The following is a 22464-nucleotide window of genomic DNA, read 5'->3' as shown; positions in this document are numbered from 1 at the left end:
AAGCAAAAGCCGAGAATGATCACAGGGAAACATTTCTCAGAGGATAATGTAATGATATTACTAAAAGTGTGGGAATCCTTATACCACCTAGATGATTAGGAAAGGGGTTATTAGCTAAGTCATTGTCTGAAACCCACTGAATCACTGGTCCCTTTGAAAAATGATTGGTCATTCTTTTTTAAAGATGGGTTTTTAAATTTAAGAGAAGCTTCAAGCAGCGGAGCTGAAAGATTAAAAGAACACAGATCTTGCATGGGTCTAGATTTCTCTACTTAGGCAAAGGATTGAGGTAAGATATCGAAATCTTTGTTTTCATAGTTTTAAGAACCCAAATCAGTCAACTCTGCAGGATAATCTACCAAGGTCACCCTAAATGCTTATATAGATTAATAATATGAATTAGGATGGGAGTTTTTACATCTGTAGGACAAAAGATAATATGTTTCCACAGGTTGCACTATTTATCAATATTACAGTTTCATTCTATAATCTCTTTCCCTGAGTTAGAAAAATATTGACTCAGTTGCTCAGTTTAAATATATTTTATGTTATTAGACTTTTAAATGAACTTTTATCTGTTATTGGACTGCTATTGTCAGATCTTTATTGTAGTATTTTTACTACTACATTAAATACACATTAAAACTTTTTTCATAATAAAGACCTAGTTCACGGACTCTAGTCATGGGCCTCCCATGATCAGAAGGACCCATTTCCTTAGCTATAGAACAGCATAAGGGATGAGGCCATCTTGTTCATTAACTTATTTAACTATATCACATACCACCAAATGAATCATTTGGTCAAGCTAAAAGGACAAACAAATAATTCTGGTTTTTATAAACAGCTGCTCTGAGAAAAAGAATAGGTTCTGTTACAGATATTTATAAATCTGCCTTTTTTATTTTAAATCCTAATATATAAGTATTTACTATAGAATTCACTCAACTACTCTTCTGACTGAACAATACCAACGAATTATTGTTACCATGATTTTTACATAGAGGGTCTATTTAAAGCTCAATTTCACAACTTATTTTCTAGATATTTCATCTGAAAATGAAAACCATAATTCTTCTTGGGCTACTAGGAGCCACAATGTCAGCCCCAGTAAGTGATTTCATGGTACAACTAAAATCATCGTGTGAAACCTTTAACAAATTCTCTTTGACCATCTCATTTTTTTTTTTTTTTTTTTAGCTTATCCCACAGCGCCTTATGTCTGCAAGCAACAGCAATGAGGTTAGTTTCAATACCTACAACAATCTCTCCATTTTGTTTATGTTTTTGTTTTTTAAGGGAACCCAGTGCAGAAGAGACAAAAACATTTATTCGCTAGCTCTCTCTCTCTCAAATAAATAAATCTTAAAAAGCTGGGAAGGGGGGCCTGAGTGGCTCAGTTCGTTAAGCAAGGTAAGCATCCAACTCTTGATTTCAGCTCAGGTCACAATCTCAGGGTCATAAGATAAAGCCTCACCTCAGACTCCACTCTCAGTGGGGCGTCTGCTTGAGATTCTCTCTTCCCTTCTCTCTCTCCCCTCATGCCAGCACTCACTCTCTCCCTCTAAAATAAATAAATAAATCTTAAAAAAAAAAAAAAAAACCTTTGTTAATTTATCCTGCATTCCTATCCACTAGCTCTTACATCCAAATGCATTTCCAGTGCTCATGTTTATTTGGTATACCAGGTTATTTCTGGAATATTATTTTGCTCCCTTGTGACTGTAAACTCTTTAAAGGCCGAGACAGTGTCTTGTATATCTTTTTATTCTAAGAGCACCCAATATAGGTGTATAGAGGTGTTTAACAGCTTAAAAATTACTGACTAAACCACTGGAATGGGCTGAAGTTGTGCAATCTCAGACCCAACAGGGGAGAGGGACTTAAATTCCAATCTCTAATCACTGTAATTTATACAAGCCTAGTGAGAAAATACCCCTAGCAGGAAACTGATGGATCAGCCCTGGCTTGTTCTGTATTTGTAGTAAACCTTGTTCTTAATAGTTTTAGCATGTGTAACCATCTTGTTTTCATATCATCTTTCCTTTTCCAGTTACTTCTGAATCTTAATAATGCTCAACTTCAGCCACTACCATTTCAGGTACCTCGATAATTATTTTAAGAATATCTTTCAACCACTTGCTTCTTACAGTACTTTGTAGAGAACAAAATGTTTCCTGATTTCATTTCTGAAATTTCCATTTTTAAGGTCATAAATTTATCCCATATATTCTAATGACCATTTGTTTGAAAATAAAAGTAAACTCTGTAATCTGATTAACATTTATTTATTGAAAACTTGCTAAGTGCCGGGCACAAATTCTCACAACTGTGAGACAGTTAAATGAACTATTTATACAAAGTCACACTCAGTTGTTAAAATATATATATAGGGATCCCTGGGTGGCGCAGCGGTTTAGCGCCTGCCTTTGGCCCAGGGCGCGATCCTGGAGACCCAGGATCGAATCCCACGTCAGGCTCCCCGTGCATGGAGCCTGCTTCTCCCTCTGCCTATGTCTCTGCCTCTCTCTCTCTCTCTCTCTGTGTGTGACTATCATAAATAAATTTAAAAAAATTAAAATATATATATATATTTAAAACCAGTCTGGCAACTGCAGAAAGTACACTCGTTATCCACTTGATTCTGCCCCATATTTTTTATGACCACTGGGAATTTAGCATTGTTCGTGCTATTTGCACAGCTCATATGCGCTAAGATGCTGTCCTTTTTTATAATGCAGCAATGGGATTACAGAAATTGTTTCATTTTGAATTTTTCTTCCTCAGGACTGATTTTAAATTCTTTTTGAAATGAAAGATAAATGCTTCCTTTCTGTTATGTCCTTCCAGGGCCCATTTAATTCATGGATTCCTCCTTTCTCTGGGATTCTACAACAGCAGCAGCAAGCTCAAATTCCAGGGCTCTCGCAATTCTCTTTATCAACTCTTGATCGGTTTGCTGGACTGTTCCCAAACCAAACACCTTTCCCAGGACGGGTTAGTTTTGCCCAAGGAACCCAGGTGGGACAGCAGGACCCCTCACAGCCTCAAACACCACCACAGACCCAGCAGAGCCCTAATCATGTAAGTTGGGCCTCTCCCATCCTGTTGTTCTGGGGAGAGATAACACATGTTGAATGTGAAAATGAGTAGGAATCAGTTTTTAAATAAGACAAGAGTTAATGAGAAAATTTATTCTCATAATTTGTTCTACCATCACTGAAAGTACTTTATCTTTTCTGATTTCTACATGAAAAGTACCATTTAAATCAGCTATTCTATTGTAGCCACAAATCAAAAGTGTTAAAAATATGTCTTAGAAAAGATAATTAGGGAAATTTAATCTTTAAAGAAGAAACAACTTACATTAATGATATACATATAATAGATAACCTTTGTTGTCATAAAAGTCTTTAATAAAAATTATAAATGTGTATGGCTAGGTGTAAGAAAAAGCTCTGGAATTTTATGTTAAAAAGTCAAATATAGCTGGGGTGTCTGGGTGTCTCAGCCAGTTAGGCATCCAACTCTTGATTTCAGGTTGATCTTAGCGTCGTGAGGTCCATGTGTGGAGCTCTGTGCTGAGGGTGTAGCCAGCTTAAGATACTCTCTCCCTGGGGATCCCTGGGTGGCTCAGCGGTTTGGCACCTGCCTTCGGCCCAGGGCATAATCCTGGAGTCCCGGGATCCAGTCCCATATCAGGGTCCCCGCATGGAGCCTGATTCTCCCTTTGCCTGTGTCTTTGCCTCTCTTTCTCTCTCTCTCTCTCTGTCTCTCATGAATAAATAAATAAAATCTTAAAAAAAATATATATTCTCTCCCTCTCCATATGCTTGGGCACTCTCATTCTCTCTCTCAAAAAACAAAGTCAAGTATAACTTTTTATGCCTTTTTTGGCAGGTTATGCCCTATGTGTTCTCCTTCAAAATGCCTCAAGAACAAGCACAGGTAAATGAATACTATCACTCCTACAGAAAAGATGGCTATAAATACTATTTAATGCTTTCTTTTATATTTGAGAATATATATACTATCCAATGCTTTCTTTTATATTTTATCTCTGACTCCTATAGCACAGCTATGAAAACTAATTATCATAATTGTATCATAATCATAATTATCACTGTCTAATACCGCCATTGCGAGGCTGGCATCACTTTGTTAATGTTAGGCTCACTTAATAACTCCTGAAGAAAGGACAGCTAAGGAGAGTCCCCAGAACCCCTGAGTTTCTGAAGCATGACTGCATTGGGAATTAAGAGCTCACTAAGCTGTAAGTCATGGTCCCTTTGCATGACATTTGTACTGGCATTTGGAAACTCAAGAGAAATACCATGAGCTGACTTTGCCCCACCCTACATTTCTTTCAAAGGGAGATGCATTAAACTGATAAAATATGATGGAGGTATGAAACACCTGCCACATTATTTGGTAGTTAGAGCATTCTGCTCAAAATATTTCCAGGTTCTTTTACATTTTCAATTTAATTTCATATTACAATCAAATGGTGGTGATTTCCATTAAATAAGAGACCTGAAAAAATGAATTCCAACTAGTGTGATCATGAGAGTAAAATGGAAAACCCTCTCAAGATTAGTTTCACTTAATTGACTTTATAATAGACTAGGTTCAAAGAAATAGGGACATGGATAAATTATTCACCAGCAGAGTACTGATCATTTCATAAAAGATTACACCACTTGGTTCTCATGTAATTATAATTATGTATTTTTGTTCCATGCTCATTATAAAATAAACGTTACTCCTAGACATTACGTCATTCTATGCCAGAGCATTTAGAGAGGTAGGTATATGGTAAGTGGGATTACTTCATTTTAAGGATCAGGGAATTAAATCTAAATGAGATTAAATTCCCAATCCTGATGCAAGTAAATAGCTGAGTTGGAATATAATTCTTCATCCTTCCTTTAACCACTAAACCAATGGCTCTCCACCCTGGCTTTGCATTAGAATCTCTGGTGTAATTTTGAAAATTACAAATGCCTAGACCCTACCCACACCTAATGAATCAGACCTGATGAGTAGGTCACAAATATGATTATCTACTAAAATGCTGAAAAGGCGATTTTAGTTCTTAGCCAGAAGTAAAAACCACTGCATAAAATGTACTTCTCAAACCACAGTTGTTTTTTTAACTCTTATGTTTAACATAGTCTCTTACTTAATTATGCAAGGAAACAAAACGTACTAAACTCTATGTATGTACTAAGATCCTCATTTTCTATAAACACATATGTATGTTTAGACACACAGGCATAAATGGAAGCCAATACATGATAACATGGGTGGTAAAGTTGCAGGTGATTTCTTTTGTTCCTTGTCCATTTCTGGATATTCCAAATACTCTAAAAATGCTATGGATTATCTTAATAAAATGGAGATTATTAAAATCAACAAATTATTGAGGATTCACTCATTATCATAGAACTTTTTGTTAAGATTTTATTTATTTATTCATGAAAGACACAGAGAGAGAGAGAGGGAGAGACACAGGCAGAGGGAGAAGCAGGCTCCAAGCAGGGAGCCTGATGTGGGACTTGATCCCGGGACTCCAGGATCACATCCTGGCTCAAAGGCAGGTGCTAAACTGCTGAGCCACCCAGGGATCCCCTCATAGAACTTTTAATACCATTCCTATAGAATACTGATTCTCAAAAAATATAGGGAAAATGTCCAGTAAGTCAGACATGACTTCTTAGGTATTCACAAAGTAAACTATACGTAAAGTTTGTATATAAAGTACACAATTTGTGCACAAAGTCCAAGGTGCCCTTTCTTAAAAGCATATTATTTTACTACTTCTTTAATGTGTTTGACCAAGCAACCTTGAAACAAAGTCCAGTGGCATGTGCAATATGAGTTCTTTCTTAAGTTTGACAAGGACAGCTTCATGAATTATTTTGTTTTAGATACAAATCTTTGTTACTAGATATAAAGCAAATTTAAAATAATACTGACATTAGAAGATATTTTTAAAAGGTCTATGCTGATCTAAAGGAAGCTCTCATCTACTTTTCTGTTTACAAATAGATGCTTCAGTACTATCCAGTCTACATGCTCCTACCCTGGGAGCAATCTCAACAAACAGCCCCACAGTCACCTCCACAAACAGGACAACAGCAATTTGAGGAGCAGGTACTACTGGTTGATTTTAGTCTGAGAATAGAGGAGATATGGTAAATTTTCAAAGAGATTATATGAGTATAATTTACAGCAAAAGCTCATCAGCCTGAACTGATGGTCACAAAAAGATATAGTGTGTTCTCCTCACATATCAAAATTCGGAAAGACTTGAAGGCTGGATTTTAAAAGAATGAAGTCAGTGAGTGGACTTCAGCAAAATCAGAGACCAAAAGATGAATCATCTTGGAAAAATTCTAACTTTTAAAAAAGCTATCAGCATCCTTCTTGTTCTATTTACATATGGTTATCATTAAGAAAAAAATTGTTTCCATGGTGGAAGGCACCCATGATCACTAGATACAATTAGATAAACTTAATACTGAATTTTGTGGAATTCTAGAATTCTAATATAATTTCCGGTGGCCCGTACATAACTAGATTTCATTTAGTTAGAATGGAAAAAAATTGAATAGTTTATCACCACTCTAAAACCAAATTAGAGAAAACTGACAATTATGCTTCAAGTGACTGGTAGTAGTAATTCTAATTAATTTGTATTAATTTAAAGACAAAAGGAGAATTTTATTTATTTTTTATTTTTTTATTCATGAGAGACACAGGGAGAGAGAGAGAGAGGCAGAGACAGAAGCAGAGGGAGAAGCAGGCTCCATGCAGGGAGCCCAACGTGAGACTCGATCCCGTGTCTCCAGGATCATGTCCTGGGCTGAAGGCAGCACTAAACTGCTGAACCACCTGGGCTGCCCGAAAAGGAAAATTTTAACCTAGAAATCTTATGGTATTAAAAGGATGCTTGGTAATTTAACAATAACCTTTACCACCTAGAACATATGAACTTTAAAAAAGGATTTAATATAATATAAAAATATATATAATTTTAAGTAATAATTTATTATAGACTTATGACAAAAATCATCACAGCAAATCTAACATATTTTCCAAAAACCTGACAGATGCCATTCTATACTCAGTTTGGATATGTTCCAGTACAAGTAGAACCTGTAAGTAATGCATACTTTTCATTTAAAAAACAACTAACTTGTGAAACAACTTGCTGTATAACGTATTAAATCTATCAGTGCCCTTCAGATAAAAACCATCAGGAACACACCTATAGTTGAACAAAATTGGATTTATCTACTCATTGCAATGAGGGAGGACCCACGGGGGAGCTGTGGGGTGTCTCAGTAGGATGGTGACTGGCTGTTCAAAGGGCCTGGGCTTCTGTCAGGGATTTTGGGGAGAGTTCAAGGAGTAATGGTTCACTCCGAATCAAGTATTCTCAAGAAGTGATGGACAATTGTATGGTTGGTAATTAAACAATTCTTACCTAGAACATAAGAACAGAGGGAGGCAAAGACTCCCTGATTGGTAACGAAGCAAGGGTTACTCAGATTATCCAGGATATGAGGATGCCTGCTATTTTTTTGGCTTGCATAGTGACCTTGCTTTAGACAAGATCACAAAGTGGGTTTTTTTGTCGCACTTCATCACGTGCAGACATGACTCTGTCTGATGTTGATATTCTGTAGGATTGTTAATGTTTGACAGAACTCCAGGGCCTAGCAGAGAATGTCCGGTAAACTCCCGACAGCACAAGCAGAGTTGTGTGTCTTATGTCAGGAGCTCCTTTTTCTCAAATCTAAATGATTATTTTTGATTTTAAGAAACTAAAATTGAAGTTGGGAATAGCGTAACTGCCTTGGATGCAAAACCCACAGATTTTATAGAAGAAAAACTTAGACTTTTTTCAACTTTCCAATGTTACAGGTTATGCCAGGAGGACAGCAGCAATTAGCCCTAGATCCCGTCCTAGGCACAGCTCCTGAAACTGTTGTAATGGTAAGATCCCGTACCTCACTGTGCTAGATATCAGAGATCAGCAACTGGCAGCCTACAGGTTCCTGCACTATTGTTCATCTTAATGGACTTTATTATTGTTTTTCCATCAACAATTATTACTCCTTCCACCTATAATCTTTTATCGGTCAAGATTCAATTTACTCAGTTCATCAATTATTCACTACTTTATATCAGATACATTCCCAGGAATTAAGAGACATCCACATTTGATGATATATATTTATAGTCATTCTATGATAGATTATAATCTAAAAGATTAATAAATCATTTACTTCTTAAATCAATGTTTTACCTTGCATCTCAATCCTGTTGCTTTATAGTCTTCCTAATTTTGATCTTGTATTTGAACCTGTAACGACTTTGTGTTCTTTCTGATTCTCCATAGCCAGCAGGAGTGATACCATACTTACAAAAAGAAGTGATCAACTTTAAGCATGCCAATGGAGGAATTTTTGTTCCTTCAACCTCACAAACACCCAGCACTACAAATTATTTTGCTCCTGCTATTGACCCAACTATTACCCCAGAGTTGATGGAAAAGAAGGTAGAGTAATCAAAGATTTGTTTTATGTAAGAAATTGTTATCCTATAAAAAAAGAACTTGTTATCTAATAGAAAATATAAAGTTACTGCTTAATTTATAAGATTCAGTCATAGAAATAGTGAGAGTTAATGATCTAGTAAAATAAATGGTCTTTACCTTGAATAGGGAGGTCAATAATTGATTATTAAGAATCAATTAATTAGAATGTAATTTAACTTTGATTTAATAAGAGCTTTTTATGAATGTCCTTTTCTCACTAGGCCAAGACTGATTACTTAAAGGAACCGTAAGACACTGTCTTAATCATTCAGAGTTTTTGGTAAGTATCTGCCAAAAGGCATGCATTACGTTACATGACACATCCTAAATTAAAAGAGAAAAAAAAACAACTTTCAGGGGAACTATTGAAGAGGTCTTACCAAAATGAAACAACAATAACAAAAATTAGTGATTATATAGTTCTACAAAGCTAATAAGAATTGTGGGACTTTAGTAATTCTTTTTAAAGATTGATTGATTTGAGGGGGAAAAAGGGGCATAGGAAGAGAATCTCATGCAGACTCCACACTGAGCCCAGAGCCCTATGCAGGGCTCATTGTCATGACCCTAAGATCATGACCTGAGACCAAATCAGAAGTCTAACAGACTGAGCCACCCAGGCACCCCAGGACTTTAGCAATTTTTTAAAAAATAAAAATAAATTTCTTAGAATCACGTGTGCCTATACGATAAATTTGGTATGAACTCTGAAAACACAAATAGTAAATATACTAGGTCCATGTAAAACAGATTCTACAAACACAATGTAGAACCAGTTCTCCTAAATCATCACTTTACCTTGCAAACCAGAAGTTGTCACAATGCCAGTATATCTGTATTAGACTGGAATGAAATAAAGTCTCAAAGTGAAAAGAAAAATTGCACAATCACATGGAAATTGAAAATTCCATGACTCTCATATCAGACACAACCTTAATTAACTACCTGTCTTAATGGGCTGGTTGGCTGTGGGGCGCATGGGTGTTTGATAGAAGGGGAGGCTAGGATAGCACCAAGAAGTAGAAAATATGCACTAAGAAGCAAATAATTTGGCCTGAAGGGAAAAGTAAAAGGTAAGAGTGTTTTGAAATATCCTCACTGCTGCCTATGAGTCTTTGTTGATTCCTTCTTCTATGAAAAATGAACCTCAGCATTCTTCAGTTTAAAAAAAAGTCTATAAAAGTACAGAGTGAATAGATTATCACCTCTTTGGAAAAGTCTCTCTTCTGTGACATTTTGTACAATGCAAGTCAATTCAAGTTATTTAATCAGAAATACTAGGATTTCTGTATAGTGTGACCTTCATTCTATGTGACAACAGTGCCAGAAGTAAAGTTTTCTAGTTTTTAATAAGCATTTTGGAAAATATCTAGGAAGTGTTCCAGAAAACAGTCTAATGGCATTAAAATGCACTCATCTTATTTTTCAGAGAAAAAGTTATGGCAGTGCCTCGGATATCATTTCAGGCCATTTGATTCCTCAATGCTAACATCAGTTCTTTGAAATATACAAAATACTCTTCTCTTGAAATTCTTTTTACTTATAGTTTTACACTCTTTAAGGAAATCATAGAAAATAATACAATCATTTAAGTCTTGTCTTTACAAAATTATGCTTCATTTCAAATATCCTATCATTGTATAATCTTGAAAATAACAATGAAAATAAAGCTAATAAAGATGGATCAACTAGATCATTGTATTTGTAACGTATTAAAGATAGCTCTGGAAAATGAGAATAAAGATACGTTGTTGTTGGATTTACGAGTGTGGTGATTGTGAGTAATGAACTGAAGTATGTACCTTTGACTTACCATCTTATTATTACCCCCAGGGCCCATTCAGCTAGACTCCTGATGCACTTCTCCTTAGAATCAAAATTATTTGGTGGCAGATATCACGAAGTGCATGCTCCCAGTGAGACATAGCTAATAGAGAGATGGCTATTCTCACCGAAAAAATAGATCCCTAATATGTATGCTGGTTTGAGGAAGCATCATTCTGTACAGAACAGGGCACAGATTTCAGATTCCATCAGATCTCATTTTCATGTGGTTTTGAGCCTTCAGCAAGTCTCAGTATTCCCAGGTGTAAAATAGAGATAACAATACCTATCTTTTAGTACCTGTGAAGATACTACATACACATATATACATACATGTAAGATACCTGGCCATACAAAGTACTCAGAAAATGTAAATTTTTCTTCTTTAACTTGTGACTATGGAAGTACTAATTTCTCAGCTTTGGAGCTTCAACTGAAATTCTGAGAAAACTGGCATTTAATATGCTTTACATACTTGTATGCAGGTGTGTGCTGACGTGTGTGGGGGTATGCACACAGAAAGAAAGTCGAATGTATAAATGAGTGAGTACATGAATGTTAAGCATTAGGTGGTTTTAAACAAATTTGGTTAATATTCTAGGGTTTAAAGTTGATCAAAATTCCTAGAATCATACCCATACCTTCTCCAGAATTTAGTGACATTATGACTCTGAAAACTGCTACTTTCCCTATGGAAGAGCAACCCAATAATCACCTATTCTATTTTCATCTTATTTTTTCTCCTTTTCCCCTAAATTGGTGAGTTGGATATAACTCTGGGTGGCTAACTGATCTTTTAATATTGCACATGACATAAAGATTCATACATCAAGATGTCTGCTAAACCAAGTATTCAGCACGTAGGACATTGTGTCCCAAAATTCCAAGAGTTCACAAGGTCACTGAAAAAAAATTCCATGAAGTAATTCATGCTGAGAGTTTAAAAAACATTCTGGAACATAGCACACATTCAATCTCTTTAAGGAGGAGGAGAAAGAAGACAGAGACTAAAGAGAAGAGATGAGCACAACATAGTTATTCTGTTCAAGGGTGCAGTGAAGAGAAGCAGGACTCAGGGAAAACTGAAAAACTCTAAGCATCAAACTAAAATCAAGTTAAGAGTTTTGCAATATCATGGGTTACAATAATAAGCACTGAAAATATGAGGTGGCATCCGGGTCATTAAGGGCCCAGATAGAACAAAAAGCAGAAGGAGGAACTTGCCCCTTTTTTCTGCCTCACTCCTTGAGCTGGGACATCTCATTTCATCTTCTCTGCTTATTGAGCTGGGACTTCTAGCACAGGTTCTCCTGGTTCTCAGGCCTTTGGACTGAAGCTGAATTACACCATCAGCAATCCTGGGTCTCCAGCTTGCATATGGCAGATTGTAGGACTTCTCAGCCTCCATATCACGAGTCAACTCCTCATAATGAATCTCAACAAAGATATACAGATACAAACACAGATACATAGTTCATCCTTGAACAACATGAGGGTTGGGGTGCCAACCCCCCACAGAGTAGAAAATCCACATATGACTTTGACTTCCCCAAATCTTAACTACTAATAGCCTACTGCTGACCAGAAGCCTTACTGATAACATAAGGCATATTTTGTATGTTATTGTATTGTAGTTATTGTATTCTTACAATAAACAACAGAAAAGAAAATGTTATTTTAAAAATCATAAGGAAGAGAAAATACAGTGACAGTACTACTATAAAACAATCCACATTTAAGTGGACCCACACAGTTCAAACCCATGTTGACTGAGGATCTGCTGTAGATACAGAAAACAGATATGTTATACTGGTTCAATTTCTCTGGAAAACTCTTACTAAAACACTTTGGATTCTTCTGAATATTTAATAATTTTTTCATTGTATGTTGACTTTGTAAATGATAAATAGCAGAGACTGCATTTTGTTGCATTCTTCCAAAGAATGTTGCATTTTGTGCTAACATAGTTAATATGGTGGAGGATCCACACTGGTCTTGTGGAAGCTTTTTTTTTTTTTTTAACTTATTCATATATTCATTTCACTTTTAACTTCAGTGTAACTAAGTCCTATCAACATGGCCTTTATACCTATGGGTCGCCCTTCTGGTACTTGAATAGAAAAGTTATGATATTTATCAAGCTCCTCTAAGTTGATGGAACTCTAATTCCTAACTCAGTCTCCACGGCAATAGGAAGTTGCTGAAATCTCTACTCTGCTCTTAACTTTCCAGCTATTGTTTTTCCCTGGAATCCTTGATGTCTTGCTTTGCGTAGGCATATTTTAGTAGTCAGCCAAGAATCTGGGAAGACTTTAAATATCTATTTTGAGGTTTCCACCTCAGACAGTCCCTCTATTATGGGACCTCCCCACTCTAACATCCCCAAACTCTGTCCTCTGATATCTCAGGGACTATCACTTCCTCACTGAGGAAGCCCCCACCCCCATACCCTGCAGATGAAGAATGTCTAAAAGGGAAAAGTAATAAAAATGTAGATTTCCCCTTTCTTGCTAGAGTTTACTTTCCTTAAGTTTCTGCCTTTGGTCACTCACCATTGCTTTCCAACTGGTGTTTTTCATATTATGTCCAGAGTTTATATAATTGTGTTAGCAGGAGGTTTATGTCAATATAAACTTTTCTGTCACAGAACGTGAAAGTCTGTATTCTGAATATTTTCCTTCCTAAGTATCTTTTGAATAATTTATCTTCACTGTCTCTACCTTTCTGAAGGCCATGCTCATCTTTTATGAGGATTAATATATTACCACCTCCATATATGTTCACCCTAAAACAGAGTGATCATTCAAAAGTGGAACTTTGACCATGCTAGCCCCTTGCTTAAAACCATGCAATACCCTCTCATTGGGTTCTGCTTAAACACCAAACTCTTTTAATTGGTTTAAAAGATTCATATTATTTGGTTCTGCTAATACATCAGTCATAAACCCCTTGATCATTACATTCCAACCAAAGTAACTCCTTCACATATAAAATATTCCACAAACCCTTGATATCTGAAATTTTACACTCTGAACCTCTGCCTGGAACATTATTACTCCTCTTTCTTTTCATTTTCATATAATATCATTTCTTAGGTCTTTACTTTTTCTGGTATATTCTTTCATAAATCAATTGTATTAACTTGAATGCCTGTTTTGTAGTTCTGTCATGCCCATATTCCCTTAGTCATTTCTGTTTACTTGTATTTTCTAATAAGCTATAAGTTCTAGTAAGGCATTAACAGCGCCTTTGCTACTGAGTACTATAGAGCGATTTCCATAGTGCCTTATAGTTACAGGAAAAGAAATGCCTAATAAAATAGTAAGTTAATGACTATAACTCAGTTTGAACACAACCTCGTTCTCTCCAACAATAATTTCATAACTTAAATAGTAAGAGCCAACAGCTGAGAAGTCCCGTTTACTAATTCTCCCCCCCCAAAAAAAGACATGAAAAAGTCACCAACATACGTTGTATATCAATCATATCAATTTCTATTAAGAATCCTGTATATTTGATAGGTCTTAAAACAGTTTTTAGCATTTGCCTTCAAAAGTGTCCAATCATAAAAAAATATTTTTGTGGCTGATCCAAAACTTCCCTTGCTCAGATCAAAATGTATTATCTTTTTGAAAATACAGTTACTATTTTAAGTATATAAAATTAAAAGACTATCTTTGTTATATATTGTAGCCTTATGTCCAAAGGAGTTGTAATGTAACCTCTTCTGATATAAAAACAGTTTTTAAAATAACAGATCATATAACTATTTAAAATCTCTACAGCTGCCTTGGAATTCACTAAGTGAATTTTCCCCTAATTCATTTCATGTTAGTTATGCTATGGTTAGGAACTAATCCTTCATTCCAGTTATGCAGTTTACTAGATTTGTGATCTTAAGTATCTAACTTTTTTGTTGTTTTCTTTCTCTTTTTTTAAGAGCTAAACTTCCAAGCTGCACTTTCCCAATCTGTAGAATGGGGATAATTACATAGCTTATCCCATAGAGCTATTGTAGATATAACATATTTCATGTAAAGCATTTGTTAGCTTCTAGCACATAAGCATTTTTGACAATGTTACCTTAAATAATGTAAACTAATAAAACATTTTCTAGCTTATACTAGGATCAAAATTATCCTTTAGGATCCTAGTATAATTAGAATCTCTATTAAATACAAAAGGCTTCTCATAGTTTAATAGTTCAAGGATAAAAATAAAAGGGGGAAAATTCTTGAAATTTTGGACCATACATGGTGATCAGATATGTACCTCAAAGAAACTAGCAGTTCAAATTCAAAACTTTTGATTTTAATACATTGCCATATAGAAAATATAATTTTTATTTAAATTTTTAAGCTAGGAGGTAAATAGGAAAAATGTTGTTACTGTTCTTTTAATGCTGAATAAATAGGTGGTTATAAAAGGTTAAATGATGTGTTAAGTAAGTGGAGAGGCATGATTCAGATCCTGGATTTATGACTCTACTGGCCACTTTATCTCTGCATGAAAAGCATGTGTCAGGGAAAAATGTCTACTCAGGAGGAACCACAGGCAGTATCTACAGAGCTCTGTATAGAGCAGGGTAGTAACACCGTGTTTAGGTTCTATGCAAACATTTTAGAAAAAGTGTAATACTGCATAGGAGATCATTAATTTTTAAATTTTGTATTGAACCAATATTAGTTTGATTTTTGAGAAAATAAGCTACATATTTTGTAGAGGGAAAGGGAAGTTTTTGGAATGGGCTACATAAGTATATATATATATATATATACTTATATATATACATAAGTAAATATATATGATGGAATATGGCTATTTCCATCATTTGAGTCATATGAATAATATCAAATTATTAATAGAATTTGGTATAAAATTTATTTATTTATTTATTTTGGTATAAAATTTAAATCATGCTGATAAAACCATGTCTCAAGAGTTTAGGGACAGTTAATAAATGGAGATTTTTAGCTATTGGGCTTTGGGTTTCAAGCTATAGTATGACTGATAAAGAGCACAAGAAATATCCAAAACAACTTCTGATGAGACTAATTTGTTCACTAAATAAGTATTTCTTAAGCACATAATTAGTGCCATGGTAAACTAGGCCCATTCCAGGGAAAGTGTGGTGGTCATGGCGCTGTCTGGCCATGACTCTGGCACTTGCTGGTGCTGACTCCAGGCATGAGAACTCTATGATCACCTTCCTTTTTAACTACCGGAAGTTAAATGTGCCATGGACATTGTGGAATTGACAACCACTCAGATTCTACAACATTGACATCTAACTTTTTTTCTTTTGCAGGAACCCACAATCACTAAGGACACTTCTAGTTTGCATATATAACATTTACAGGGGCTTTGGAGATAATTCATATTGATTTGCAACCTTTCTCTCAGAAGGAAGATGTTTCAGACTTTTTTAAATTAAAAATTCCTCCTGAATACTGAATATGTACACAACTTTATTAAAGGTTAATTTCTCACAGTTTTCAATGACCAGGAAAAAAAAAAGACTAGAAAGCCCTGAAGAATGTGCATGTATTGAATTTCTACAAACTTTGTCAGCCACAAGATGTGGAACAAGGTATTTCTGCTCTCTTATTGAGTTAATCCACTGATAAGGCTTCCCATAGTGTGGCTTAAAGTGTACATTCCCTTACCACGAATTCTAATCCTTTAATGAAAATAAGCCTATGGGTCCTTTTTTTTTTTTTAATATATAACATTAACTGTTAAACCTGTTCCGGTAGGTGTTCTCATCTCCACTTACCACCTCATCTGAGTATTATAATTGAAAAGGCACAGAGAGGTCATCTAGCCATTCCAAGATCCCCTCTGCTATACCACAGCCTGTAGTCACTCCAACATCTCCTTGAATACCTGGAGATAAGTTTTTTAAACTTTTAATAAGTTTTTTCTTACAGATTATTTTTAATATTTTTGAAGTATAATTGACATATTAGTATCAGGTATAAATCTAATGTTTCAATATTTGTATACACTGCAAGATAATCACCACAGTAAGTGTAGTTTCCCCATCCCCATATGAAGTTATGCAGTATACCGTGCAGTATTATTGACCGTAGTCACTCTGCTGTGCATTACATTCCCTTTACTTATTTTATGACTAGAGACTTGTGCCTCTTGATCCTCTTCCCCCATTTTGCCCATCCTCCAATCCTCCTCTCTGGCAACCACCAAATTGCTCTGTACATCAGTTATTTTGGTTTTATTTGGTTTTGTTTGTTGGCTTGATTTGTTTTTTAGATTCCACACATACGTGAAATCACACAGTATTTGTCTTTCTCTGCCTGACGTGTGTCAGCATAATACCCTCAAGGTCCATCTATACAAGATTTCTTTTTTATGGCTAAGTAGTATTATTCCATTGTGTGTGTGTGTGTGTGTGTGTGTGTGTGTGTGTGTGTGTGTGACATCTTCTCAATCCTTTTCCATCAATGGACATTTAGGTTATTTTCATATTCATATCTTGATGTATTCATTTTCTTCTGCAATCTGAGTACCCCAAAAATAAATCTAAGCTCTCTTTCACATGATGGCCTGTCTAGCTTCTGATGGCCACTCAGAAGCTTTTTCAGGGGAAAATATCCTAGTTGCTCTTCCTTGGGTTACTCTTTCCCTTTGAAGGACACTCACATGCTGAAGATATCGCAGAGGGATTTTTGTATATATAATTTTTGTTCTTTTAGGTAAAGGTGTTTTCTGTTTATTAGATTTTGTCATTTGAATTAAGATTTAGCACGTGGAAGTAACAGCAGCTTCTATGGCCTGAATTCAGCCAGAATTACAGCTTGTTAGAGCTTGGTGAGTTGGTGTGGAGGGTGCAACCAGAAAATTATTCCCTCCTGATTCTGCTTGATTTCAAAATTCCACTACTTACATTCAGATTTAACTAACATATTAAGCCCCTATCCAGTTTCAATTACTATGTAATGTGCTTTCCCATACCTTTAGCTGAGGAACCTGATTATCTAAAGAACCTTGAGTATGCTTGGCAGGAAGATGTCTCACTTAGTCAAAACTTCAGCTCTGGTGCTCATAAAACTATCATTTATGAAGTCAGACACCATGATGAGTGTTTTTATACATTTCGTTTCACTTCATTACTGGTTCCAGAGATAATTATTTTTATATTCATTTTTTTAAAGATTTATTTTAGAGAGAATGAGACAGTAGGGGGAAAGGCAGAGGGAGGAGAAAAGAGTGAATCTTAAGCAGGCTCATGCTCAGCATGAAGCTGACAAGGGGCTGGATCCCTGGAACCTGAGATGATGACCTGAGCTGAAATCAAGAGTCAGATGCTGGGATGCCTGGGTGGCTCAGTGGTTGAGCATTTGTCTTTGGCTCAGGTCGTGATCCTGGGGTCCTGGGATCAAGTCCACATCGGGCTCCCCTCATGGAGCCTGCTTCTCCCTCTGCCTATGTCTCTGCCTCTTTCTGTGTCTCTCATAAATAAATAAATAAATAAATCTTAAAAAAATAAGTTAAAAAAAAAAGAGTCAGATGCTTAAACGAGCCACTGAGGTGCTCTTCGATATTCTTTATTTTCTTAAAATTACAACACTACCAAACATGCTTTCCAATAGGTTACAATCAATACCAATAGGATATTTACAAAATATTTTAATTATGGAAATTTAAGTTTTTTTAAAAAAATAAGAGCATAGGGCAGCATTATGTGAAACAAAATGCTCTGAATATATGACACAAAAATTGAAAAGAAACCACAAATAGATGTATTTGGTAGCCACTCATCTGAAGTTTTGATGAAACTGTTAATGTTGCTTATTCCCCAATTTCAACATGTTGTGATACTTGATGAGTCAACCAAGTAATAACTGATCCCAGGGAGAGGCCTTCAAGCCACAAGCTTCTCCATTCCATTCACTTCTGAGTCTATAAAATAGCTGTAGTATTCCTGGGCCAGTCACTTCTCATTTCTTACAACATCCAAGAGAAGGAACGGGTTGCAAAATTTGAGGTAAGAGAGGTCTCAAATATTGTAAACTAGATAGATAGATAGATAGATAGATAGATAGATAGATAGATAGATAGATATAGATAGATAGATGATAGATAGATAAATAGATAATAGGTGATAAATAGATAACAGACATATACTGTCAAATGTCGAAATTAAAATTGAGACTGTCTCACAATGGTTACTTGAATTTGTAAGCTTAGTAATTAAATAATCATTGTGGGTATCATGCTTTATCACTGTACACCTGACAGCACCTATTATAATGCTTCATGCTTAAAATTTATTCTTTGTGTGTGTTTATTTGTCTGTGAGAAATGTATGTTGTGCATGTGTGTAATATTGCCTATTCTTCCAGTTTTCCTACAGAATTCTGAACTTCACTGGAATTTTAATTCCTTATCTCATTATAATTATAACATCATCTGGTATTTTTTTAATCCCAATTTGAATTTTGATCAATATGATTAAAAATAAAGACAGAGCTCAAAACTTGATTACATTTTTTCTTTTATATTTTATTTTTCTGTCTGATATTTAGGAAGCATTAAGAGGTGATGAAATCCCCAAATCACCTCGAAGCCACCCCAAAATAATAATAATATGAGCAACTGATATTTTCCTGAATGTGAAAGTTTAAATTAAATAATCTTCAGAAAATTTTGTAATGTGTTGACCTGTAATTGTATAAATACTTAATTTAGCTCATTTTTCTCAAAAACTTATTATCAATTATAATGAATATAACAATTTGTATCATAAGATAAAGAGTCTATAATCAAAATATAAAATGAAATGTTTTGGAAATGTCCTTTCCCAAATGTCAAAAATAGATCCCTCTAAACAGCATGGAATTTTTTGGGTTGCCTGAGAACCAAACCAAATTTCTGTCACTTAAATTAATTTCATAGTCATTATTACATTACTTTGAACTTCCTGATCAGTAAATAACTGCTTACCCCCACACTACCATTCTCTGTATAAACTGAGGGCGTATTTCATTCTAGAAACTACTTTTATTAGCATATGCAGAGATAATTCTAAAATGATATGTGAACGTTTATTTTTAAAGGAATTGATGTAACATAGTTATAAAGTTGCAAAGTACCTTTGATTTTATCCAAACAACAATCTGCTCCATTAACAAATAGATGGGTGCCCTAAGGTTAGGTGACTTGCCTAAAGTCAAAGAGTTGTTAGTAACATAATCTGTACTACAACTAGATCTTCCAAATTTATGCTAACATTTGGCCTTTCTCTTGACTTCTAGGACATTTCTGAGTAAGATGAGAGTTCTCCTTCTGATCACAGCCATTCTGGCTGTAACAGCTGCTTTCCCGGTAAGTATCCATTTCTATATTCCAGAGTATTTATGAATTGTTTTGTCCTAATTCATTAATCCCAGGAATATTTTTCCTCCACAGACTATATTTCTACTTTATAAAAATGCCTGATATCTGCCCCTTTAACATGATATTCCAAAAAATACTGTAAACCATATATTGTTCAGTGCTTAATTCAATTCCATATAGCCTGATACAATGGTGAATTTTAATCATTTAGAAAACATATTAACACTTTTCAGAAAAATGGTTACTATAATAATTTCTGGACACTCAAATTCTTGATTTTAAAAAATGGATAGTATAAAATAAGATTAGGTAGTAGATAAATTATGTCCTTCATAGACAACATTGTGTGTTTCATCAATATGAGTTGAACTAATTTTACTGTTTGAGTTTTAGGTCTCTCAAGACCAGGAAAGAGAACAACGAAGTGTAAGTTACATTTTTGTTTTTTAACACGTAAGATTTCTGTGTGAAATATCCATACTGTGGTTAAAATTCCTTTATCTAACCCTCTCAAACTCCAGAGTAAACCTTAAGGAGTTTAGGTATTATTAGCACTCCACAGAATAGACTTCAAGAATTTGATCTTTGTTTGTAAAAAGGGAATTATATCAGCATCTCATGTAACAGTGGGACCCAAACAAACTTGAATCACTCTGTGATAAACTGGGTTATGATATTTTTGCTAGAATTATCTAGGCTAATAGAAGTTCATAATTATTCATGCCTCCACTCTGCTTAATTCTACAAAACTCATTCAAGAAAAACTAAATAATAATATTAAAAAAAAAAAACTTGAGAATTAGGGGGAACCCAGGTGGCTCAGCAGTTTAGCGCCGCCTTCAGCCAAGGCATGATCCTGGAGACCTGGGATCAAGTCCCATGTCGGGCTCCCTGCATGGAGCCTGCTTCTCCCTCTGTCTGTGTCTCTGCCTCTCTCGTTCTCTCTCTGTGTGTGTCTCTCATGAATAAATAAATGAAATCTTTAAAAAAACAACTTGAGAATTAAGAGATGTGTATCAACTTTGATGATCCCACCAGTGACAAATTCATAAAAGAATTATTTTAAACAAAAATTTTTAAGAAAAGGAAAATAAAATTTGAATGGGGGGGTTGTTTAGGGATTTGTTTATACTACTAGAAATCCTATTATCTGAAAGGAAGAGTAGTTTTGAGGTCAAAGCTATAAACAGTGTTTAAAGATACAGAAATTGATAGAGGTACGGACAGAAGACAGAGAGGGAAAGAGGAAAGAATGAAAAGAGATAAAGAGGAGATTGCATCTAACACAGATTTGGGTAAAGAGCTTATATAAAAGCAAAAGTAGAAATCTGGTATCACCTCATCAACCCTCCCACTCCGACCTTATAGCAATTATTAGGAAAATTTGACTATAAGTAGAAAGGTACAAAGATATAGTTTTCTTTAAGCAATGTCCTAAAGTTTTCTAAAATGATGCAAATTAATTAAATCCCTGTTCATAGTACACATAGAAAAGGTAAATGATCCTAGAATTTCTAAAATCTCTATTTAAAAGTGAAGATCCACATGTTAAAAGGCTATTTTATCTCTCTTAGTCATAAAGAGTAAAACAAGTCTTTTTAATTTCTTTCAACAGGTCAGTGGGAGTGACGAATCACCTTTACAGTTTTATGGGCCCCCTTACCAATACCCATATGGCCCATATCCACCATTCCTGTATCAAAGATATCCATGGTTTAGATATTATTTTCCTTTTCCAATACCTCTCTCTGTCCCTACATTTACTCCTCCTAATGGACAGTAAATAAGAAAGAAAAGTCCCACTACAATTTAAGATGAAATAGTGGTAAGTATACCCAGTACAAAGCATGTTTTTTAAGTAGTTGCCTGTGAATTATAATGTATCATTCTTTTAAAAATGTTACAATGTTCCTACTTATCCCTTTAAGTTACAATTTGTTTCAATCTTTTTATCTGGTAGACATTGTTAGGTCTCCACTCAGAGTTACATACTCGAGTCTTTCCATGATTAAGAGATCAGGACAGTTTGAATATCTCATTTGCTATGATGTACTAGAAATAAATCCTTTCCTTTCTTACTAAAACATTTCTAACTTTTTAAACATATTCTACTATCATCAACATTTGTACTTATTTGGGCTAAGTCAGAGGTCTAAAGGAGTCAAAATTTCAACCAAAGTGGACATCACAATAGATAAACTTGTGGATCTAGGGTCTAAGGCAGATTTCAGCCTATTTCTTAGAAAATATGTATTTTTCTAATTAATATTAAAACTTCAAACCTAGCTTCTGTTGGTCGTATTACAATAAAATCCTAAAGGCTGGATATCCCATGTATAATAGAGGCCCCTATCATCTCATCATCTCAAAGACAAAGTTACTAGATGAATTGAAGGAATGTAGACTACAGATTACATTAGGACCAAGAGGGCTGTTTTAGGAAAATAAAAACCTTTCAGCTAATGCCTACCACTAAAGGCCTCTGCCATCTTTCCTGCAACTACTAGTCTTGAGCAGAAAGTTTCCCAGTCCTTGACCCAGATTTACTTTTGAAGTACTCTTCATAATTAAGAAGCAAAAAATGTATAAGTTCACAAGCAAGTTACCCATTTGGATTAATAACTGAGTGCTTATCATTTATTTCAGGTCACTGTAAAATTGAATGTGAGCCA

At 34.9% G+C, this 22464-nt stretch overlaps 1 protein-coding gene across 1 annotated transcript; it reads left to right on the top strand.

The window, feature by feature from the left end:
• Positions 1–247: 247 nt before the first annotated feature.
• LOC129503294 (odontogenic ameloblast-associated protein) lies at positions 248–21575 on the top strand. The gene is made up of 13 exons (XM_055315257.1): positions 248–289; positions 1045–1110; positions 1201–1242; positions 2054–2101; positions 2851–3084; positions 3901–3948; positions 6052–6156; positions 7116–7163; positions 7933–8014; positions 8418–8569; positions 8830–8855; positions 19711–19780; positions 21408–21575. The coding sequence occupies exons 2-13, from the start codon at positions 1060–1062 to the stop codon at positions 21573–21575; spliced, it is 1074 nt and encodes a 357-aa protein (XP_055171232.1). The 5' UTR covers positions 248–289; positions 1045–1059.
• Positions 21576–22464: the final 889 nt, after the last annotated feature.

This window comes from Nyctereutes procyonoides, unplaced genomic scaffold (assembly GCF_905146905.1).
Source record: "Nyctereutes procyonoides isolate TBG_1078 unplaced genomic scaffold, NYPRO_anot_genome, whole genome shotgun sequence".
Classification (NCBI taxonomy): Eukaryota; Metazoa; Chordata; class Mammalia; order Carnivora; family Canidae; genus Nyctereutes; species Nyctereutes procyonoides.
This window is presented reverse-complemented; position numbering and strand designations above follow the sequence as displayed.

Bases quoted from the DNA above. Each gene is read 5' to 3' on its own strand.
- LOC129503294 (XM_055315257.1), top strand. From the start codon at position 1,060: ATGAAAACCATAATTCTTCTTGGGCTACTAGGAGCCACAATGTCAGCC. The intron at 1,243-2,053 runs GTTAGTTTCAAT...TTCCTTTTCCAG, and splicing joins CTGCAAGCAACAGCAATGAG to TTACTTCTGAATCTTAATAA. The intron at 3,085-3,900 runs GTAAGTTGGGCC...CTTTTTTGGCAG, and splicing joins CCCAGCAGAGCCCTAATCAT to GTTATGCCCTATGTGTTCTC.